The sequence below is a fragment of the Zingiber officinale genome, chromosome 2A (genome assembly GCF_018446385.1).
Source record: "Zingiber officinale cultivar Zhangliang chromosome 2A, Zo_v1.1, whole genome shotgun sequence".
NCBI lineage: Eukaryota > Viridiplantae > Streptophyta > Magnoliopsida > Zingiberales > Zingiberaceae > Zingiber > Zingiber officinale.
Window position 1 is genome coordinate 92,851,774 of NC_055988.1, and position 17,547 is coordinate 92,869,320.

At 37.8% G+C, this 17,547-nt stretch overlaps 1 protein-coding gene, 1 long non-coding RNA gene and 1 other non-coding gene across 3 annotated transcripts; 2 read left to right on the plus strand and 1 right to left on the minus strand.

The window, feature by feature from the left end:
* Window positions 1-2,298: 2,298 nt before the first annotated feature.
* LOC122041541 lies at window positions 2,299-2,901 on the minus strand. Its single transcript, XR_006129004.1, has 2 exons — window positions 2,824-2,901; window positions 2,299-2,722 (listed from the first exon to the last, which is right to left on the minus strand). It is a non-coding gene; the product is annotated as an uncharacterized LOC122041541 (long non-coding RNA).
* A 7,464-nt stretch (window positions 2,902-10,365) lies between these two features.
* LOC122041542 (60S ribosomal protein L35-4) lies at window positions 10,366-13,513 on the plus strand. The gene is made up of 4 exons (XM_042601258.1): window positions 10,366-10,455; window positions 10,545-10,680; window positions 10,781-10,937; window positions 13,257-13,513. Exons 1-4 carry the CDS (start codon window positions 10,452-10,454, stop codon window positions 13,329-13,331), a joined length of 372 nt encoding a protein of 123 aa, XP_042457192.1. The 5' UTR covers window positions 10,366-10,451; the 3' UTR covers window positions 13,332-13,513.
* LOC122044797 lies at window positions 12,603-12,716 on the plus strand. Its single transcript, XR_006129799.1, has one exon. It is a non-coding gene; the product is annotated as a small nucleolar RNA U19 (small nucleolar RNA).
* Window positions 13,514-17,547: the final 4,034 nt, after the last annotated feature.

Below are 17,547 nucleotides of genomic sequence, written 5' to 3' on the forward strand. Positions count from 1 at the left end.
TCGTATTCCAAAGTTCAAAACTCTAGCACAACCCAAAATTTTAAAACGCAAGGGTATTTTAATAGTAACACTCTTAATGGAGTCTTACAGAAAATGTAAAATTTCATTAAGTAAAAAGAATTTCCACTTTAAAAAAAATAAATAAATCTAGAAAAGGTCATTGCAAGAAACACACTCTGAACAATAGCACAATCCTATGACTTGAAACTAAAAGGTGTTAATGATCCTAACCTAGCTCAATTAAGACCAAGATCAAACGAGGGGTGGAAATAGGCAAAAGCCCATGCCAAAAGGTGAATCCTTATAAATTTAGTGAAAGCATGCAACTCACAAGTTGAACCTAGAACAATTGGCAATGGCAATAAAGCAAATATAGGCCTCAGCACAAGAGACTTAAGAAGAGCTTGGAACGAGATATTAGTTTAATAACAAAATATTAATCAATAAAAATTTAAAATACAAAATACAGAAATTTAAAATAATATTTCTTTACTTAAAAAAAATTAAGACTAATGTAATAATATTTTTGAATTAAAAAATATTTTAGATATAACAAATATAATATACAAAATTTTATAAAAGAATTAATTAAAGACCTTGTTTGGCTTGAAGCCATCCTTAAGCTAGCTTTCCTACGTCGTTCTTTGTCCAGTCTCATTTTATACTAGATCGATCACACCATGTTGACTAGGAAAGTTGCACTAAGCACAACATGCTAGCTAGGAGAGTTGCACTATGTTCAACCTACAAGTATGTTTCTTACCTATCTACGCACATCCCTAATCATTGGGGGTAAAGGCAATGTTGAGCATGGTTTATGTCATGTTGGGACAAGTCATGGGCAACCCAACACATTTGATACCTCTAGATCATGCCAAGTGGAGAGCTAAGCTTTTAATGGGGCATCTCTCTTTCTCTCTCTTGGTTATAATCATAAATATCCTCATCTAATGAGAGCATGTTCCTTCACTACTTATTTACTTTAATCTTATTTTCTTAATCAAAGAGAAGCTACTTAATATTGTCATGAATAGGTATCAAATTGACTAGTTTAACCAATTTGTTCATTTTGACTGAATGTTCATAGTTTTATTTCTCTTTGGGTCTTTTCATTTTGGTTTCTATTGATTCTAATTAATATATAATTAATATTTGATTTTAAGGGAAAATTCATATACAATATAAAGCCCAATCCACAACTCAGTTGATCCCCATGCAAATTTTGTAATCTGTCACTTAGTTGTGATGACCTGTATCCTACTCATCAAGCAAAAACACCCTAGATGTGATCCCATTTGTATGAATTGAGAAGTTTGGTCTTTTAGGACATGGTTGAGTGTCCAAGAAGTTTAAGGTACAAGGTGAGATTAAGAAATTGAAGCCAATGAAGATTCTTGGCCTTGTGATGGTCAAATGTTTTCACACATTTGATATCCAGAGCAAGTGAATTGAAAATGAGTGTATTATGACGACTTGGTACTTTTATTTAATGAATTCCACACTTCTTTATCATATAATGAATTCTATTATCACCTAGTTGTGTTAAATATATTCAGTAATTGAGGGAATGTTTATCCTTGTTAACCATGCATGCATTTTTCCTAGATCTTAAGAGATATATGCTTTAGACCCCAACAAAGTTGCACCTTATTATTGGGTATGTGATTTAACATGATAAATTGCATGAAATTAAAACCTTAACAAACTTGCATTTTGTCTAATTAAAATTGAGAATAATAGCCAGCATCTTAATGAATTCCTTCAAAGGCAATATTAAACTTAAGGGTATATATATATATATGTGGGCTTAACAAAAAGGATAAAATAAATAAATAAATGAAATATAACCTAGAAAATTTGTTATGTCTCACCAAGAGATAATAAAATGAGGCTATGATGCCACTAATAGGTTAAAAAATAACTAATAAATTCTATAACTAAAAGTTAAAATTAATTCGAGTGGTTGGTGTATGGTGTAAGGATAACGCGAGGTTAAAGGAAATTTAATGAACATATAAGATCTATGTCGTATAAACACTACAAAAATGTACTCGCGGAGAGTGAGAACTGGATGATCTGCGTGTATAAGCCAATGAGATAAGTGAATCTTACCCAAATCCGAAATAAAAGATTCGGAAAGGACATCAGCTCGTAAGCTTTAGCCGTCAATATTTGCGAACTCATCCAATATAATTATGCCCCACTCAATGTTAGAAGAAAGTCACATCTAGAGACTTCTACCAATGAAGTGTACACTCAGCCACTGAAAAACAAGAAAAATCGACTAGACGGCTAATATATGAAGAATAAAACCCGTGTTAAAAAAGCTAGAGGACGAAGTAGACACTAAAACGTACAGCAAGCACCAGCAAAGAGAAAGTTCCGTTCAAATACGAGACAAATCCACCCAAGCACAACCCAAACGCACAAGGAGACACTTCCCAACGGTATAATCACGCACCACACTAAATGAAAAGGATAGAAGTGATAGATCCTACTCTCCTGTTCCAGAGTGATCTGGATAATCTCCTAACCACGACCTTCTAAAAACCTAATCGAATCCAAAAAAAACCAGCGATCTTCTGAGATCTGGACCCTCGATTTCAGCCCTGAAGCGAAAGCATTCACCGACTCTTTTTCTCTCCGTCATTCCGATCGTCTCGATCATCAATCCAACAGCAAATCTACGTTGGTACGACCAGAGGTAGCGAGGAACCAAGGACTTCAACACCCGAACGCAATGAGAAATCGATATTACGCGAAACCAGGGCAACAGGTGATCAGATCTACGAGTCGAGCGAGAGAAGGAAGAACGAGTGGTACCTCGATGCGCGAGAGAGAGCGACGAACGGATCCGAAGCAGAGCGACGGTGAAGGCGTAAAGGGAGCAGCTTGCCCCCGTCGAATCGTTTTGCCTAATTAAATATTGATAGAAAAGCATGTTACTCTGCAGGAACAGACATTTAGACCGACAACCTCCACGTTGAAGATCCACGTGGCGAAGAGAAATTGGCTACAATGTATGCCTATTTATAGGATGGGGTGCACCGGCCTGTTCATGGATCTCTGCGTGGCGGGGTCGTTTAAAACGGTTCATGTGCCGTTTTGTTTATTGCCTTGCTGGAACACGCGTCGGTGAGGCGTAACCATTGCCGTTATTAGAGCGCCTCGAGGCCGAGCCTCTCTTTCGCTCCGCAGTAACGTACGTACCGCGCGTCACCAAGTGTTACGTGTCGCGAACTCGTCGCTATGTCGCGGACGTGTCGTAACGTGCTACGACCGTGGTCTTCTCAGTTGGCGACGGATTCGCTACGTATGATTTTTCTAATACTATTTAAATATAAAATACTTCATTTCAATATTTTTAAACAATTAATTATTGTACTTATAGGTAAATAAATAGCACCAATTGAAGCTTGTATTCATGTAGTTCCCGGGACTATAGTGTGATGGTGGAATATTTAGATTAGTACTTAGGTACTTGTGATTTGAATCCTAACTATGGTGTGATGATGATCGATCGAAAATTTTCATGAGATTAAGTCGATCATCTTAAAAATAGTTAATGAGGTTAACTGAAATTATTATTATTATTTAAAGATGTATTCAGGTATCATTTAGTTATTGTATTTCTCCCTTGGCTAAAAACAAAATAAATTCATGAGTAACTTTGATGCTCAACTAGGTAAATAAATTTAAATGCAGACTATACTTGCTCATTGATCGGACGATATCTAATCGAATGAATTTTGATAAACGCCAACAATAATTTTCCCAATGGAAAGAGATATCCTTGCATGAAATAATTTTATCAAATTTGTTTAGCTAACGTGATCTGTTTAGCGTAGTACAATTGCTCAATCTTGATCGCTTGGTTTGATTGGACCAATTTGCTCATTGGTTGACACCTTAACCAAATTGGCCAATTCGACTACTACATTGGTTTAAATCATTTCGGCATGGCTTTGTTGGCGCAGCGGGGTCAGCAAGACGGGGTGAATTGTTTGTAAAAATAAAAATCTTTCTCTATTTCCAACTCAAATTAGTAGCAATATCACAATTTTATTTAACAAAAATGAATAACTAAATAGAATAAAAGAGACCAAGAAGTTACTTGGTTACAACTTAGGTAGTTATTAATCCAAGACAAATAAACACACTAAAAATCTCCTTCGTTGAAGGTAGAAAAATTTTTAACACTCGTTGACAACTCAGAAAGTATCTAGGAAATAAATACAGAAGTTGTTACTAAAGTTGTTATCTCTTTCCTAACTCCAGAGACCTTTTTATAGCTCTTGGAAAATTCTATCCATGGGTGGAAGACACCTCCAACAAGTTGGAAGGCGCCTCCAGCGAGGTGCCAAAGGATAAAACTTTATCCCTTGGTAACGATAAATTTAGACTGGTCGAAGGCGTCTTCCATAGGGCTAGAAGGCGGCTTCCATAGTGAGGCGCAGAGGTGCCACGAAGATGCCTCGAAGGCGCCTTCAATTCCCTTTGAAGGCACCTCCAGTAGCATCTTCAGCCTTCTTTCATTCTTCTGCTACTCTGATCGTCTAGGTGATTGTCACCCTGAAATAGGACTCATCCGGATCCAATTTTCGGCCTTCTCCTCGAACATGTTTCTGCTCCGACTTCTTGTCCCTCGGAACATCGTGCACGTCCTTCTCGTCTATCGGTGTACTCTTCAGTAGCATCTCGTACCTCGGATGCACCGAGCCCGTCGGCTCCCTTCCCATGTCATCCTTCTCGCTAGCTGTGTCTTCCGCTCAACTTCTGTGTTCCTAAGCTCCTGCACACTTAGACACAAGGGTCAAACACAACAAGACTTAACTTAACCTGGTTGATCATATTAAAACTACCACGAGATCCAACAGACTTGTGCCCCCACTTGATTTGATTGTATGTCTCAACTTACCAAAAGTGTGAATAGTTAGTCTTCGCCAATGTAAAATCACGATTGTATAGCAATGTGCATTCGAAGTTCAATTTTACAACGCAATGTATCGAATCTTTTACTCCACGAGAATTCAAATTATCAGATGAACCAAAAGGTACCATCTGGAGCTCAAATGATCATGTTTAGGTGCAGGATCAAACTAGACATTGCTCAAAACTCTATTCAAGGTTATATCTTTCCACCTAGTGTTCAAACATTGTTTCCTAACATTGTCATTCTTCTAGGTTGATCTTGTTGTTAGTATTGGATGTGCAACATGTAATTTAGAATTTTGATATATAATGAAAGTAAAAGTTAGGTTAGTTATGATCTAACCTGTTGTATCAAGTTTACAGGTGCAGGATACTTGACAGAAGTTAAGTCTTAGTTGTCAACCAAACAATGACTAAGTCCTGGTTATGAACAGCCATGAGCTAAGTCTTGGTTGGGACCAAACAATAAATTCCTAATTGGATGCTAGGTGAATCAGAGAGAAAATAGGAGGATCAATCCTGTGACTCCCAAGTGTCCACGAAATCGAGAAGAGAATAAGAGGCTCGATCCCACGACTCCCAAGTGTCCATAGAGTTAGAGAGAGAGTAAGAGACTCAATCTTGTGACTCCCAAGTGTCAATATAGCCGGGGAGAGAATAAAAGGCTCGATCATGTGACTCCCAAATGTCTGCAGAGTTGGGGATAGAGTAAGAAACTCAATCTCGCGACTCCCAAGTGTTCGTGAAGTTGAGGGAGTAAGAGACTTGATCCTGCAACTCCCAAATGTTCTAGAGCCGAGGAGAGAATAAGATACTCTATCCTGTGACTCTTAGTGTCCATGGAATTGGGGAGAGAGTAAAAGACTCGATCCTGCGACTCCCAAATATCCATGGAGTCGAGGATAGAGTAAGAGACTCAATCCCACGACTTCAAAGGGTTTGCGGAGTCGGAGAGAGAATAAGAGATTCCATCCCACGACTTCTAAGTGTCCGCGGAGTCGGAAAGAGAGTAAGAGACTTTCAAGTGTCCATGGAGTCGAGGAGAGAGTAAAAGACTCGATCCTGCGACTCCCAAGTAGTCATGGAGTTGAGGATAGAGTAAGAGACTTAATCCCATGACTTCAAAGTGTTTGTGGAGTCGGAGAGATAATAAGATACTCTATCCCATGACTTCTAAGTGTTCGCGGAGAGACTCTCAAGTGTCCACAGAGTCGAGGAGAGAGTAAAAGACTCGATCTCATGACTCCCAAGTATTCATGGAGTTGAGGATAGAGTAAAAGACTCAATCCCACAACTTCAAAGTGTTTACAGAGTCGGAGAGAGAATAAGAGACTCTATCCCATGACTTCTAAATGTCCACGGAGTCGGGGAGAGAGTTAGAGACTCGATCCCATGACTCCCAAGTGTCCGCAGAGTTGGAGAGAGAATAAGACACTCTATCCCCTGACTCTGCGGACACTTGGGAGTTGCAGGATCGAGTCTCTTAATCTCTCCCCGACTCAGAGGACACTTGGAAGTTGCAGGATAGAGTGTCTTATTCTCTCCTCGACTCTGTGGACACTTGGGAGTCACGAGATCGAGTCTCTTACACTCTCTCCTCGACTCTGTGGACACTTGGGAGTGACGAGATCGAATCTCTTATGTTGAGATCTTGACGTCCACTAGGGGTGAATTATCAATCAGCCAGATTGTCTCTTCCTACAATGGTTAGTACGCTTAGTGGAATATAAAAACAAATATTAATAAGAGAAAGCAAACTTAACACGTTGATTTAACGTGGTTCGGAGATAGAGCTCCTATTTTACAGCTGTTAAGGTGGACGATCACGATCAATCAGTGAATGATTCCTCGGAAAACTTTCGGCTAACTCGCGTCACTCCTTGTGGGTGGAAAAACCTCACCATAACTCACACAAGACCACATTAGATCACTTGAACACTTGGAGACTTTAATTAGGGTTAACCACCACTAATTTCATCAACAATGTCTAAGCACCTCAAGCTCTATTAAATAGAGCTCGGGAGGAAAACACCAAACTGTTTTCCCGTCACGAATCGACTGGTGTTTTTACCAGTCGACTGGTCCTAAGTGAAATTCAACTATTACATGTCAACGGCTCGATACCAGTTGATCGCTATAGTGTATTAGTTGACAGTTACAGTGTACCACTCGACTGCTACAATGTATCAGCCGACTGCTATAATGTACCGGTCAACTGTTATAGTAATAGTCGATTGCTACAGTAATAGTTGACTGTTACAGTACCCAATGATTGTTTTCGCAATCGTCAGGCACATAAACATTCTGTACTCTGTCCCAATCAACTAGTCAAATCCTAACCCCAGGATTTGACCCCCCGAGTATATTCACTTAACACTCATCCTCGCGCACGACTAATCTAGACCTAGCCTTCTAACCTTCTTCATCAGCTTCGCGTCACTCGGATGCCTCCCCATCCTTCACGCATTGTCTTCTGGAGCTTTCTTCAGCATTGTCCTTATTGTCGGGTCTTCCTTTGCCAAGAGGTCGTGCCTCCGGGACTTCATCTATTGCCAAGTCACACTTGGACTTACATTGCTAAGATTTGCACTGCCAAGATTCACCCTTGGACTTTCACATTTGTCAATTTCACACTTGGACTTTTCTTTATTGTACATGTATTTTGCACACTCATAATACATATCAAATACAACAATAAATCTAACTTAAATCTTTGCTCAAACATCAAAATCTAGGGTCGCATAGATTGCTCCAACATCTTACTCTCTCCATGACTCCGTGAACACTTGGAAATCACAGGATCAAGTTTCTTACTCTTTCCTTGACTTTGCGAACACTTGGGAGTCACGGGATCGAGTATCTTCCTTTCTATCTGACTTTGCAGACATTTGAGAGTTACAAAATCGAGTCTCTTATTCTCTCTCTGACTCTACATACACTTGAAAGTAATGTGATTGAGTCTCTTACTGTCTCCCTAACTCCACAAACACTTGGGAGTTACAGGATTGAACATCTTATTCTCTTCCCTACTCCACGGACACTTTTGGAGGCCCGAGATTGAGCCTCTTATTTTGTCTTTGATTTTGTAGTATTTGGGAATCGTGAGATCGAGCTTATTATTCTTTTCTGACTCGAACATAGTTGTTGATTGAGCATTTCCTCTGTTGGGTATAGAATTACCACTTATCCCCCCAACTGGAATTTAGTTGTGGATTGGTTCATCTCTTAAGCTCAATAGCTCTACTTCGAGGTACTCAACCACATGTACCCCGGATGATCGTTGAATAGAATACTTGTCGAGTCAGTCATTTTACATCCTCCTTCGACTATACTTGAAAAAGATGCTTGTGATGTAGATGATAAGTTAGGATACATGTAGTGGGTCCTTGACTAGGTGAACAAGGAGACCAGATTGCTTGTACAGGGAGGACTTGGTCAATGTAAGGATTATGACCCTTTAATGGAAAGACGTTCTAGGGTTTTCTTCTCTTGACCCTTTAACAACCCATTAATGACTCCTTAATGGGGGGGGGGGGGGGGGAGACTCTAGGATTTTCTCTCTATAAAAATAAGGAAAAAAGAAGGCATGAGGGGATTCTTTAATTATGTTTTTCTCTATTTTTCTTATGTCGGCTACTACCAAAACTTCCATGCTAACTTAGACATCAAAGTGGTTTAGTCGGACTCCTCCAAGCAAAACCCTACTCTCTACAAGAAATCACAGCGCTACGAGAAGAAATCTAGGAGAATGTCTCGACATCCTCGTTCTTTAGCTTGAGATGAATTTCCGTCGTTATATCATCGTGGTAAGATTTTTAAATCTGAACATAGTATAAGTATAGATCATAAATACAGTAAAGAATAGAAATATAAGTATTCAAATGAATGTTATTCTTTGTTTTTCGAGCTTCAGTTATATTTGTAGTCTTCATTTCGATCTGACTATTTTGTTGATGTGACATCTTCAGTTGCCCAAAAGCTTTCCGATCTATTTGATCTTGGCTGACAATTCGATAATGACTCAAAATAATGATTTTAGATGACTCATCCCCTTCGGATCGCCCGCTCGACTAATGGAGGCTTCCTGACGTGGCTCCAAGAAATCTGGGACCAAGAAGCTCAAGGAGGTCACTCTCAGTCTCAAAATCAAAGTCTCAACATCTTATTTCAAATTCTTGTTCCACATTGGTGGCAGGTTTCAATTTTTTTTTTGTTTTTTCCTGCTACAAATCTCCTTTCCACATATCTCGACCCTTCAATGAGAAATCGGAAGCCTCCAAAGGCATGAGGCGCCATCAAAATCCAACCTTGGCAGAAGACGAGAGCAGGAGCAAGCCCTCTGCTTCCCTAAAATTGTCGTCCTTCTCGAGCAAGTTCAGTGACGGCAAGTCAACGTCGAGAGCTCAATCCAATGAGCGATTGCTTATTGCAAGAAGAGTAGCCAATGGGCGGTTGACTCCACGACCAGGAGGAGCATGAGCAACGTCAGCTTCTGCTTGCTCTCTGTTTCCAGAACTATACTGGATTGTGAGCAGGTGGAGCCTCTGCACCATATTCGACCGCCACCGTCTTGTTGTTCTTCTCATGGAAAAAAGTCAACCTTTTGCGATGTGTATTTGCTTCTCGAACACAAATCTATTGCGATTAAAGATTTCATTTTGACGATTTCTGTGAACAAGTGAAGGAAGAATAGGGCATACATAGTTCTAAGGTAGACTTTTTATTCTCTATAGATTCTCATTATGTAATCTTCTTCCTCTATATTTGGATACATAAAAAATTAAACAGGAAAAAAAAATAATCTTCCTAAAAAAGCACTTTGCACTAGTGACTAGTCGGAGAAAACATGAACAAATTGATTAGAATGCAGGAAATGGAAATTATAAAACAAATTGTAATGGCTTTAGAATTTAAATTTCCTTTTAAAATATTACAAAAATTCATCTCTATTTTTTTTATAATTTAAAAGAGAAAATTACATTTTCAGTCCTATAATTTACATTTTTTTCAATTTTAATTCTGTTATGAGTTAATTTACGTTCTTAGTCCTGTAACTTGTAATATTTTCCAATTTCAGTCATTTTTCTTCCAAAATTGAAATTTTTCAACGGAAAATGTCTAGTTTGTGGTTGGAATATAAAAAGCACACGGGTCATAAAAAATCAAAATCTCCAAATTCAATTTACAACTCATCATTTTCCGTTGAAAAATTTCAATTAAAAAAAAAGACTGAAATTGAAAAATATTATAAGTTACAAGACTAAAAATATAAATTGACTCGTAACAAAACTAAAATTGAAAAAAAATGTAAACTACATGACTAAAAACGTAATTTTCTGAGTCCTTGGTTTATTAGGGCCAAATAAATTATTTTACTGGGCCTTTTGTGTGAGCCTAATATATAGGTAGAGGCCCAATTAAGGACCTGAGATCGTGCTATATATACTTCTCGTGCTGTTAGGGTTACTTTGCGTCTGAAGCAGGACGAAGAGGCGGAGGCTGTTTGTTTTTTCATAGCGATGGGTAAGCTTTCGAACTCTTGCTTTTCTGTGGTTTTTTTTGATGACTTGGAGATGGATTCGTTCGATCTCTTTTGCGATCGTTGGTTGCAGCGAGGATCAAGGTCCATGAGCTTCGCGGGAAGACGAAAACTGAGCTCCAGAATCAGTTGAAGGAGCTGAAGAATGAGCTTTCCCTACTCCGCGTTGCTAAGGTGACCGGTGGCGCGCCCAACAAGCTCTCGAAGATGTCAGCATTTCTCTCCTTTTTTTTTCCATTTGATTTGTGCACAAGGTACTTTATTTTGCTTATAAGTTCTTAAAGTTTGGACCTTTGGTTTGTTTGGCAGAAAGGTGGTGAGATTGTCGATCGCGCGTGTGCTGACTGTGATCTCGCAGAAGCAGAAATCTGCGCTGAGGGAGGTTTACAAGAAGAAGAAGCTCCTACCGCTGGATCTCCGCCCCAAGAAGACGCGTGCGATCCGCCGCCGGCTTACCAAGCATCAGGTAACTTTTTCGTTGAGTTTTTCTTCAACAAAACGCGAATAGAGTGAATTGGACAAGGATTAATTCTGGGATTTCTATATCATGCCTGTGCCTGGTTAGTTTGCTGTTGATTCTGTTTTCGTCTTGTGTTCAGTTACTTCTCTCTGTATTCTCCCGCAAATTTGAGTTTGGGTCTCTGATTAGGCAATGTGTTTTTGCATGCCTTGGCTCACGTTCAAACATTCATGCCTCAAAATAGGTCATGCCGAGCATCATTTGATGTTTAGAATGTAGTTTATTTTAAGTATTCTGCACAGTCTAATCTGCTTTTTTTCTTAATATACGTATTCATATTTCCTTTCTCGTTTTTGGTTGATTATTGCTCTCAGGGCACCCGCCATTATTCTTTTAACTCTCCTATGCTATCCCCAGCCCCAAGTGCACTATTTCTCTTTCTCCTTTTTTGAACCAGCACGATGCCTTTGAACAACTTCTCAATCAGTACAGCAGCTGTCATTTTGAAATTGTGTAACTAAATTGATCAACCAAGTCCCTTCAATTGAATCATTCTTGACTCTACCTATTTTTTAAGCACGATGAACATATAGCAAATAGCTATGTTTTTTTAATGGTTTATTGCTAAATTTGGTATGAGGTTTTGTGGTTTTAATAAAATTGACACTATATTTTATTCTTAACAAATCTCTCTCTCTCTCTCTCTATATATATATATATATATATATATATATATATATATATATATTATTTGGTCATATATCCAGCACATTCTTGACTTTTAGGATTTGAATAATTTTTATTTCCAAAAAAAATTGATATATGGGTTACTTGATTATTAGAGATACAATGGGCAGTTGAAATGACAAATTGTGCCATGTGGAATTAATAATTGAAAGAAATACTTAGAGAATTTCTCATTAAGTTTTTGTCAGGAGATTGCTTTCAAAATTTATGTAAATAAGTGAATTTGTTAAAGATAGAATACTATTAGATAGCCTAGCTTTGAAATCTGAGGACTTTGTGCTAGATTTCACAGTTATTCTTAATTTTATCAGCAAAATCTCAGTTCTCTGTGCTAGAATTTGTAGGTTTGCTCGATTTTATCAGTAACTATTAACTTTACAATCATTTGTGTATAGGATCCAGAGCAAGAACAGGAATTTTTATAGAAGATATGATGATTCAGTAGTCTTGAGTGGAAATCCTACTCCATGTTGTCCCCTTCATTAATCATACTTGTTTGCACATGAGCCACCAAAGGCGTTCCATCGTAGTTACTGTGTTGCCACTGTCACCTTTTATCCAGTCCCTCGACATCTTTCCTCACCATGTCAGTGAGTGACAATTCATTCTTGTGGAACAAATTCATTTTTTCAGTTCCTCAAATCATTCTCAGCACCCTTTAAAGAAGAGACAATTAGAAAATGATTTGTTATTGTTAGTCTTGGGCTTTTTGTTGGTTGCATTTGAAAAGGATAGTCACATTTTTGTTCTTTGATCCCTTGCCATGTGTTCTATTACACTAAATTCTTGATGCTCCATTCCATTCTTATCATTGTCATCTATCATTGGAAATCACATATCTTCACATGTAGGTGCCCTCCAATGTTTATCCTGTACTTTTGTTGCCTCTTTGAGTAGCCATGTGGTGGCGAAAGCTCTAGAGCCATCTGGCTTAGTTAGGGGGCGAACAGAAAAGGGAAGTTTTCTCCCTGCGAGACCTTTTGAGGGGATTCCATCACTCATCTCCATGTGGTATCCCCCAAGCAGTCTCGAACATCATTTATTTATTTATTTTAAAAATAACTGCCCATATATTTAGTTTCTCAGCACATCATTTGTTAAGGACCAGAGTGTGTTTCCTTGGAAAGATCTAATCCTGTGTTTACATTGCCTTTTTGAGTAGCCTTGTGATTGCGAAAGCTCTTGTGCCATCTGATTTAGTTATGAGGCTTACAGAAAAGTGAAGGTTTCTCCCTAAGGTCTTTTTTGAGGGGACTCCGTGTATCTCCTTGTGGTGATACCCTGCAGGCAGCCTTAGACATTTCTTCTTATTGCCGTTCTTTTTCTGCCTACAAAAACAAGTCATCAAAAAAACCTGTGTCTGCTACTCAGCACTTAATTGTCAACCATTAAGGATTAAGTGGTTTTTTTCTGCAAGAACTATCCTGTGTTTTCTCAGCAAGAACTACAAAAACTAGGTGGACTGGCTGTAATCTACACCAATTTTATGTCGTGATCAAAAAATTTCTAGTGTGGAAATTGAGAAATTATCTGCATTTTTTTGTCTCATTGTGCTCATTCTTCACCCAACAAATGCAGGAGTCTTTGAAGACAGAACGTGAGAAGAAAAAGGAGAAGTACTTCCCCCTGAGGAAGTATGCCATCTTAACTTAGATATCAATATTGTGATTCTTAAGCTTTGCCAGATTTTGTTATTCATACTGGAGTTCCAGTGTGATCGAGATCCATATTTTTGTTCATCTTGTTATACCGAAGTATGCCATTAGATTTGTTATTCTGGAAATGTTAGTCTGATACATTCTAGTAAGTAATTTGCCCTTTCTCTTCTGTATTAACAGCATTGATCTATTTATTCAATATTGAATTTAGTTTAAGGAACCACCTCCTGTAAACAATAGAAAAAGTGACAACCTAGAAACCCTTTTTCGGAATTACCAACTAAAAGGAGCCTTTTAGAGATACATGTTCTATAGATTTCTTTCTAAAAAAAGGTTTATAAAAATCAGAATATATATATATATATATAAAATAAACCCAATGCACACGCAATACCTATCGGAAGATTGAATGCAGTGCTGCATCATTGACGGCTTACTCAATGCATGTTGCCTGAAGCAGAAAATGTAGTGTTGCTGCCTGAAGCAGTAGTGTTTTATGTATTCGATTGTTCAAGAACAGCAGTTGTTGCTTAAAATATGAAGGAATGATAAAAAGATACCAAGACCTTAAATTTTCAAAACATTGTCTATTCATTTAAAACTTCTACTAGTTGCATAATTTATTACTACATCTAGATTCACTATCATCCTGTGTTTACATAGAGTGAAACAAGAAACAGAAAATAAATGAACTAAAATGATTGATTTCTATTATTAACATGGAAAGGGAGGAAGGAATTCAATTCCATCCAGTTTATATTTATCCAAATCGGCTATTCAATTCCATCAAGTTTCTCTGTTTTATATTTATCCAAATCAGCTGGAAATGGACAATTTTGGACGGCAATGAAATTTACATAATTCATTACTTCCTTTCTTTTCACCTAACAATTCACCTTTCTATTTCCTCTCCTTGAACTAAATCCAACATCATGGTACATTTGAAGATGTATATCAATCAGTCAAAGGTCTAAATTTTTTTGTAGATTTAAGTTTACAATGTCCTTAGGCTGCTGTTAGTTGAACCTTTCTTTGTGGTGGAGCTGATATTTTATGAATGATTGTGTGTTGGGTTACTTTTGGTTGTTATCTGAAGCCATCATCAAATGTGCGAAGATTACCATTTATTGTGAAATTACTTATTTGAAAGTATGGGAACATGAGACGCACTGGCAAGACGTCTGAAGTTTGAAAAAAGTAGTCACTTGTCACCACTAGTTTGATGAGGCCAAGCCGCCAAGGAAGATTATAGTTGCAATTTGAGTGAAGCATGTGCATCATGGTGTCTTGTTGAAGCTAATTAGACTTTCCTTCTAAAATGATATGGTGCTGTGTGAAATGTCAAAAACATTTACAATGGAGAGCTATCAGCAACTATAATTTTCCTTATTCTGTTTGCTCTTCCCTCTGCTGGTCATTCATTGATGGTCTGTTGCATAAATTCAAGAGCCCTTGAAGACTGAACGCGAGAAGAAGGGAGAGGTACTCATCATGGCTTAGAGATCATGTTTTGTGATTTCTGCTCTATCATTTAAGGTTTTATTGTCTTTAAAAAAATTAATGATGAGCGATATGACAGGTAATCAAAGAATGCTATGCGTTTAAGAAAAAGTCAATAGTTTGATTGAGATTGTGTTTAAACTCAGCAGAAGGTCTAGGCTGCCTCCGCTCGCTCCGCATTACTCCCGACTCTATTATCATCTCTAGCTTCTTGCTATTTCTGACTGCGTCGGCCCTAACTTCACGCCACTCCTAGCTTCATGACCCTCTACAACTCCATGCTATTCTCGACTCTGTGTCGGCCTCGACTCCACGTCACGTTTGACTCCATGACCGTCCATGACTCTCCCCAACTCTTTGTTGTTTTTGACTCCGCGTCAGCCCTAACTCTACTTCAACCCCGACTCCACGCCACTCCTAGCTCCATGACTCCATAACCGTTCCAGACTCCATGTTGTTCCTGACCCCGGGTTAGCCCTGACTCCTCGTTGGCTCTGACTCTGCCATTCTTGGCTCCATGACCATCTACGACACCATGTTATTCCCAACTCCGTGTTGGCCCCAACTCCGCGTTGTTCTTGGCTTTAAGTAGGCTCCGTATCTAGCTCATGGAAGATACAGATAACGTAGTTGTTGTCTTTGGAGAATGTGGGAAATCACATCCGTTTATGCTAGGTAACTGTTAGAGTATATACTAAAAGCCTAACTTTTGTAAACATTTGTTTTGAAATAAAGAGTCACATTGATAAAAAATATCTACATTTATGCTAAGTATAGTTGTTCAATTAATTTATATTGTAGATAACATGGTGTGTGACGTCACACACAGAAGATCAGGTTATCGGTTCTTTATAAATTATAAATAGGAGCTCGCAACTAAGATGAAAAGGAACAAACCATTGAAATAGTCATAGTGTAATTATGTATTAATTTATCTTGACTAATAAATTACACTAGTACACTCTAAGTGTATTGAGTAGGACCATTTAAGGTAAGTTTTTTTTATATTGACTTAATAAAAGAACAAGACCTTAGTTATTATGGAAGTATGTGCTCTTAATCCTAATATAATAACAAGTACATATATTTAGTATTTATTTCTTTAACTTATCATAGGGTAAGATTTAGCTCGATAAATCAAAAAGCCCCATAAGTTGGGAAATGATATTACTTATAGTGTGTGTTGTTGATTATAGAAGGATACTGTGTCTTAGTAATCTAGGTTGATAATGCCCCCAAGAGGAGCTCATAAGGATTGTCATGTTAAACCCTGCAGGTGGATTTAGTCCAACATGACGATAACGTTGAGTGATATTACTCTTGGACTAAGATATTAATTGAAGTGAGTTGTCAGTAACTCATTTAATTAGTGGACATTCGACATCTTAAACACAGGGAGATTAACACACTCATAATAAGGAGCTCAAAATGTAATTTGGGATTGATGCGGTAGTTCAATAATAATTTTTTAGTGATATGAATTATTGTTGATGAAATTAAGTTGAGTGTTCGGGGCGAACATGAGAAGCTTAATTTCATCGGGAGACCAAAACCAATTCCTCCTCTCGGTCCCTATCGTAGCTCTTATTTATAAAGTATTATCCCCACCTATACCCACCTCTATACCTATCCCAAGGTGGCCGGCCAAGCAAGCTTGGAACCCAAGCTTGGGTCGGCCAAGCAAATAGGATGAACCAAGTTGTGTGGCCGACCCTACCTTGAACCCAAGCTTAGTGTGGCCGGCCACATCAAATTAAAAGAATTTTAATTTTTTGAAATTTTTCTTATGTGGATTCCATGGTTTTAAAAGAGTTTAAAATTATAAATTTTTTTCCTTTTATATCTTTCTACAAAAGATTAAGAAAAGATTTGATATCTTTCCTTATTTGTAAATTGAAAGAAAGATTTTAATTTTGAGAAAACTTTCCTTTTTTGTAACCATGTTCATGATTTAAAAGAAAGTTTTAAAATTATAAATTTTTCCTTTTATAAGTTTCTACAAAACATTAAGAAAAGATTAGATATCTTTCCTTATTTGTAGATTGAGATGAAGATTTTAATTTTAAAAGATAACTTTCCTTTTTGGAAATCATCCACATGTTTTAATAGAGAGATTTTAATTTATAAAATTCCTTTTATAGCCAACCATGAAGGGAACAATTATTAGAGAAATTTTTATTTTAAAATTTCCAGAAATAAATTAGGAAGTTTTAATTTTGTGTTAAAACTTTCCTTGCTTGGAGCAATGAGGTGGCTGACCATGATATTTAGGAAAAGGAAATTAGTTTTAATCAATTAAAATTTTCCTTTTCATGGCAAAGAAAATAAGGAAGTTTTTATTTAAATTTTCCTTATTTGCCAAGACCAAGGATTATAAAAGAGTGGGTAGGGGTGCCTTTATGGGTAAGAACTCTATTCTATTTTCCTCCCTCTCTTCCTTGGTGGTGGCTGGCCCTAGACTTAGCCCTTCTCCTCTTCTCTTCTTCTTTAGTGGCCAGTTTTCATCCCTCTCTTGGAGCTTTTGTTGGTGGCTGGTTCTAGCTAGGAGAAGAAGGAGAGAAAGGAGGTTTTGTTTCTAGCATCCCTTGGAGCTTGGTGGTGGTGGCCGAAACTCTTTATCCTAAAGAAGAAGTGCTTGGCCGAAACTTGTAAAAAGGAAGAAGAAGGGCTTGGGTGGTTCTCAGCTCGGTAGATCGTTGCCCACACAACCT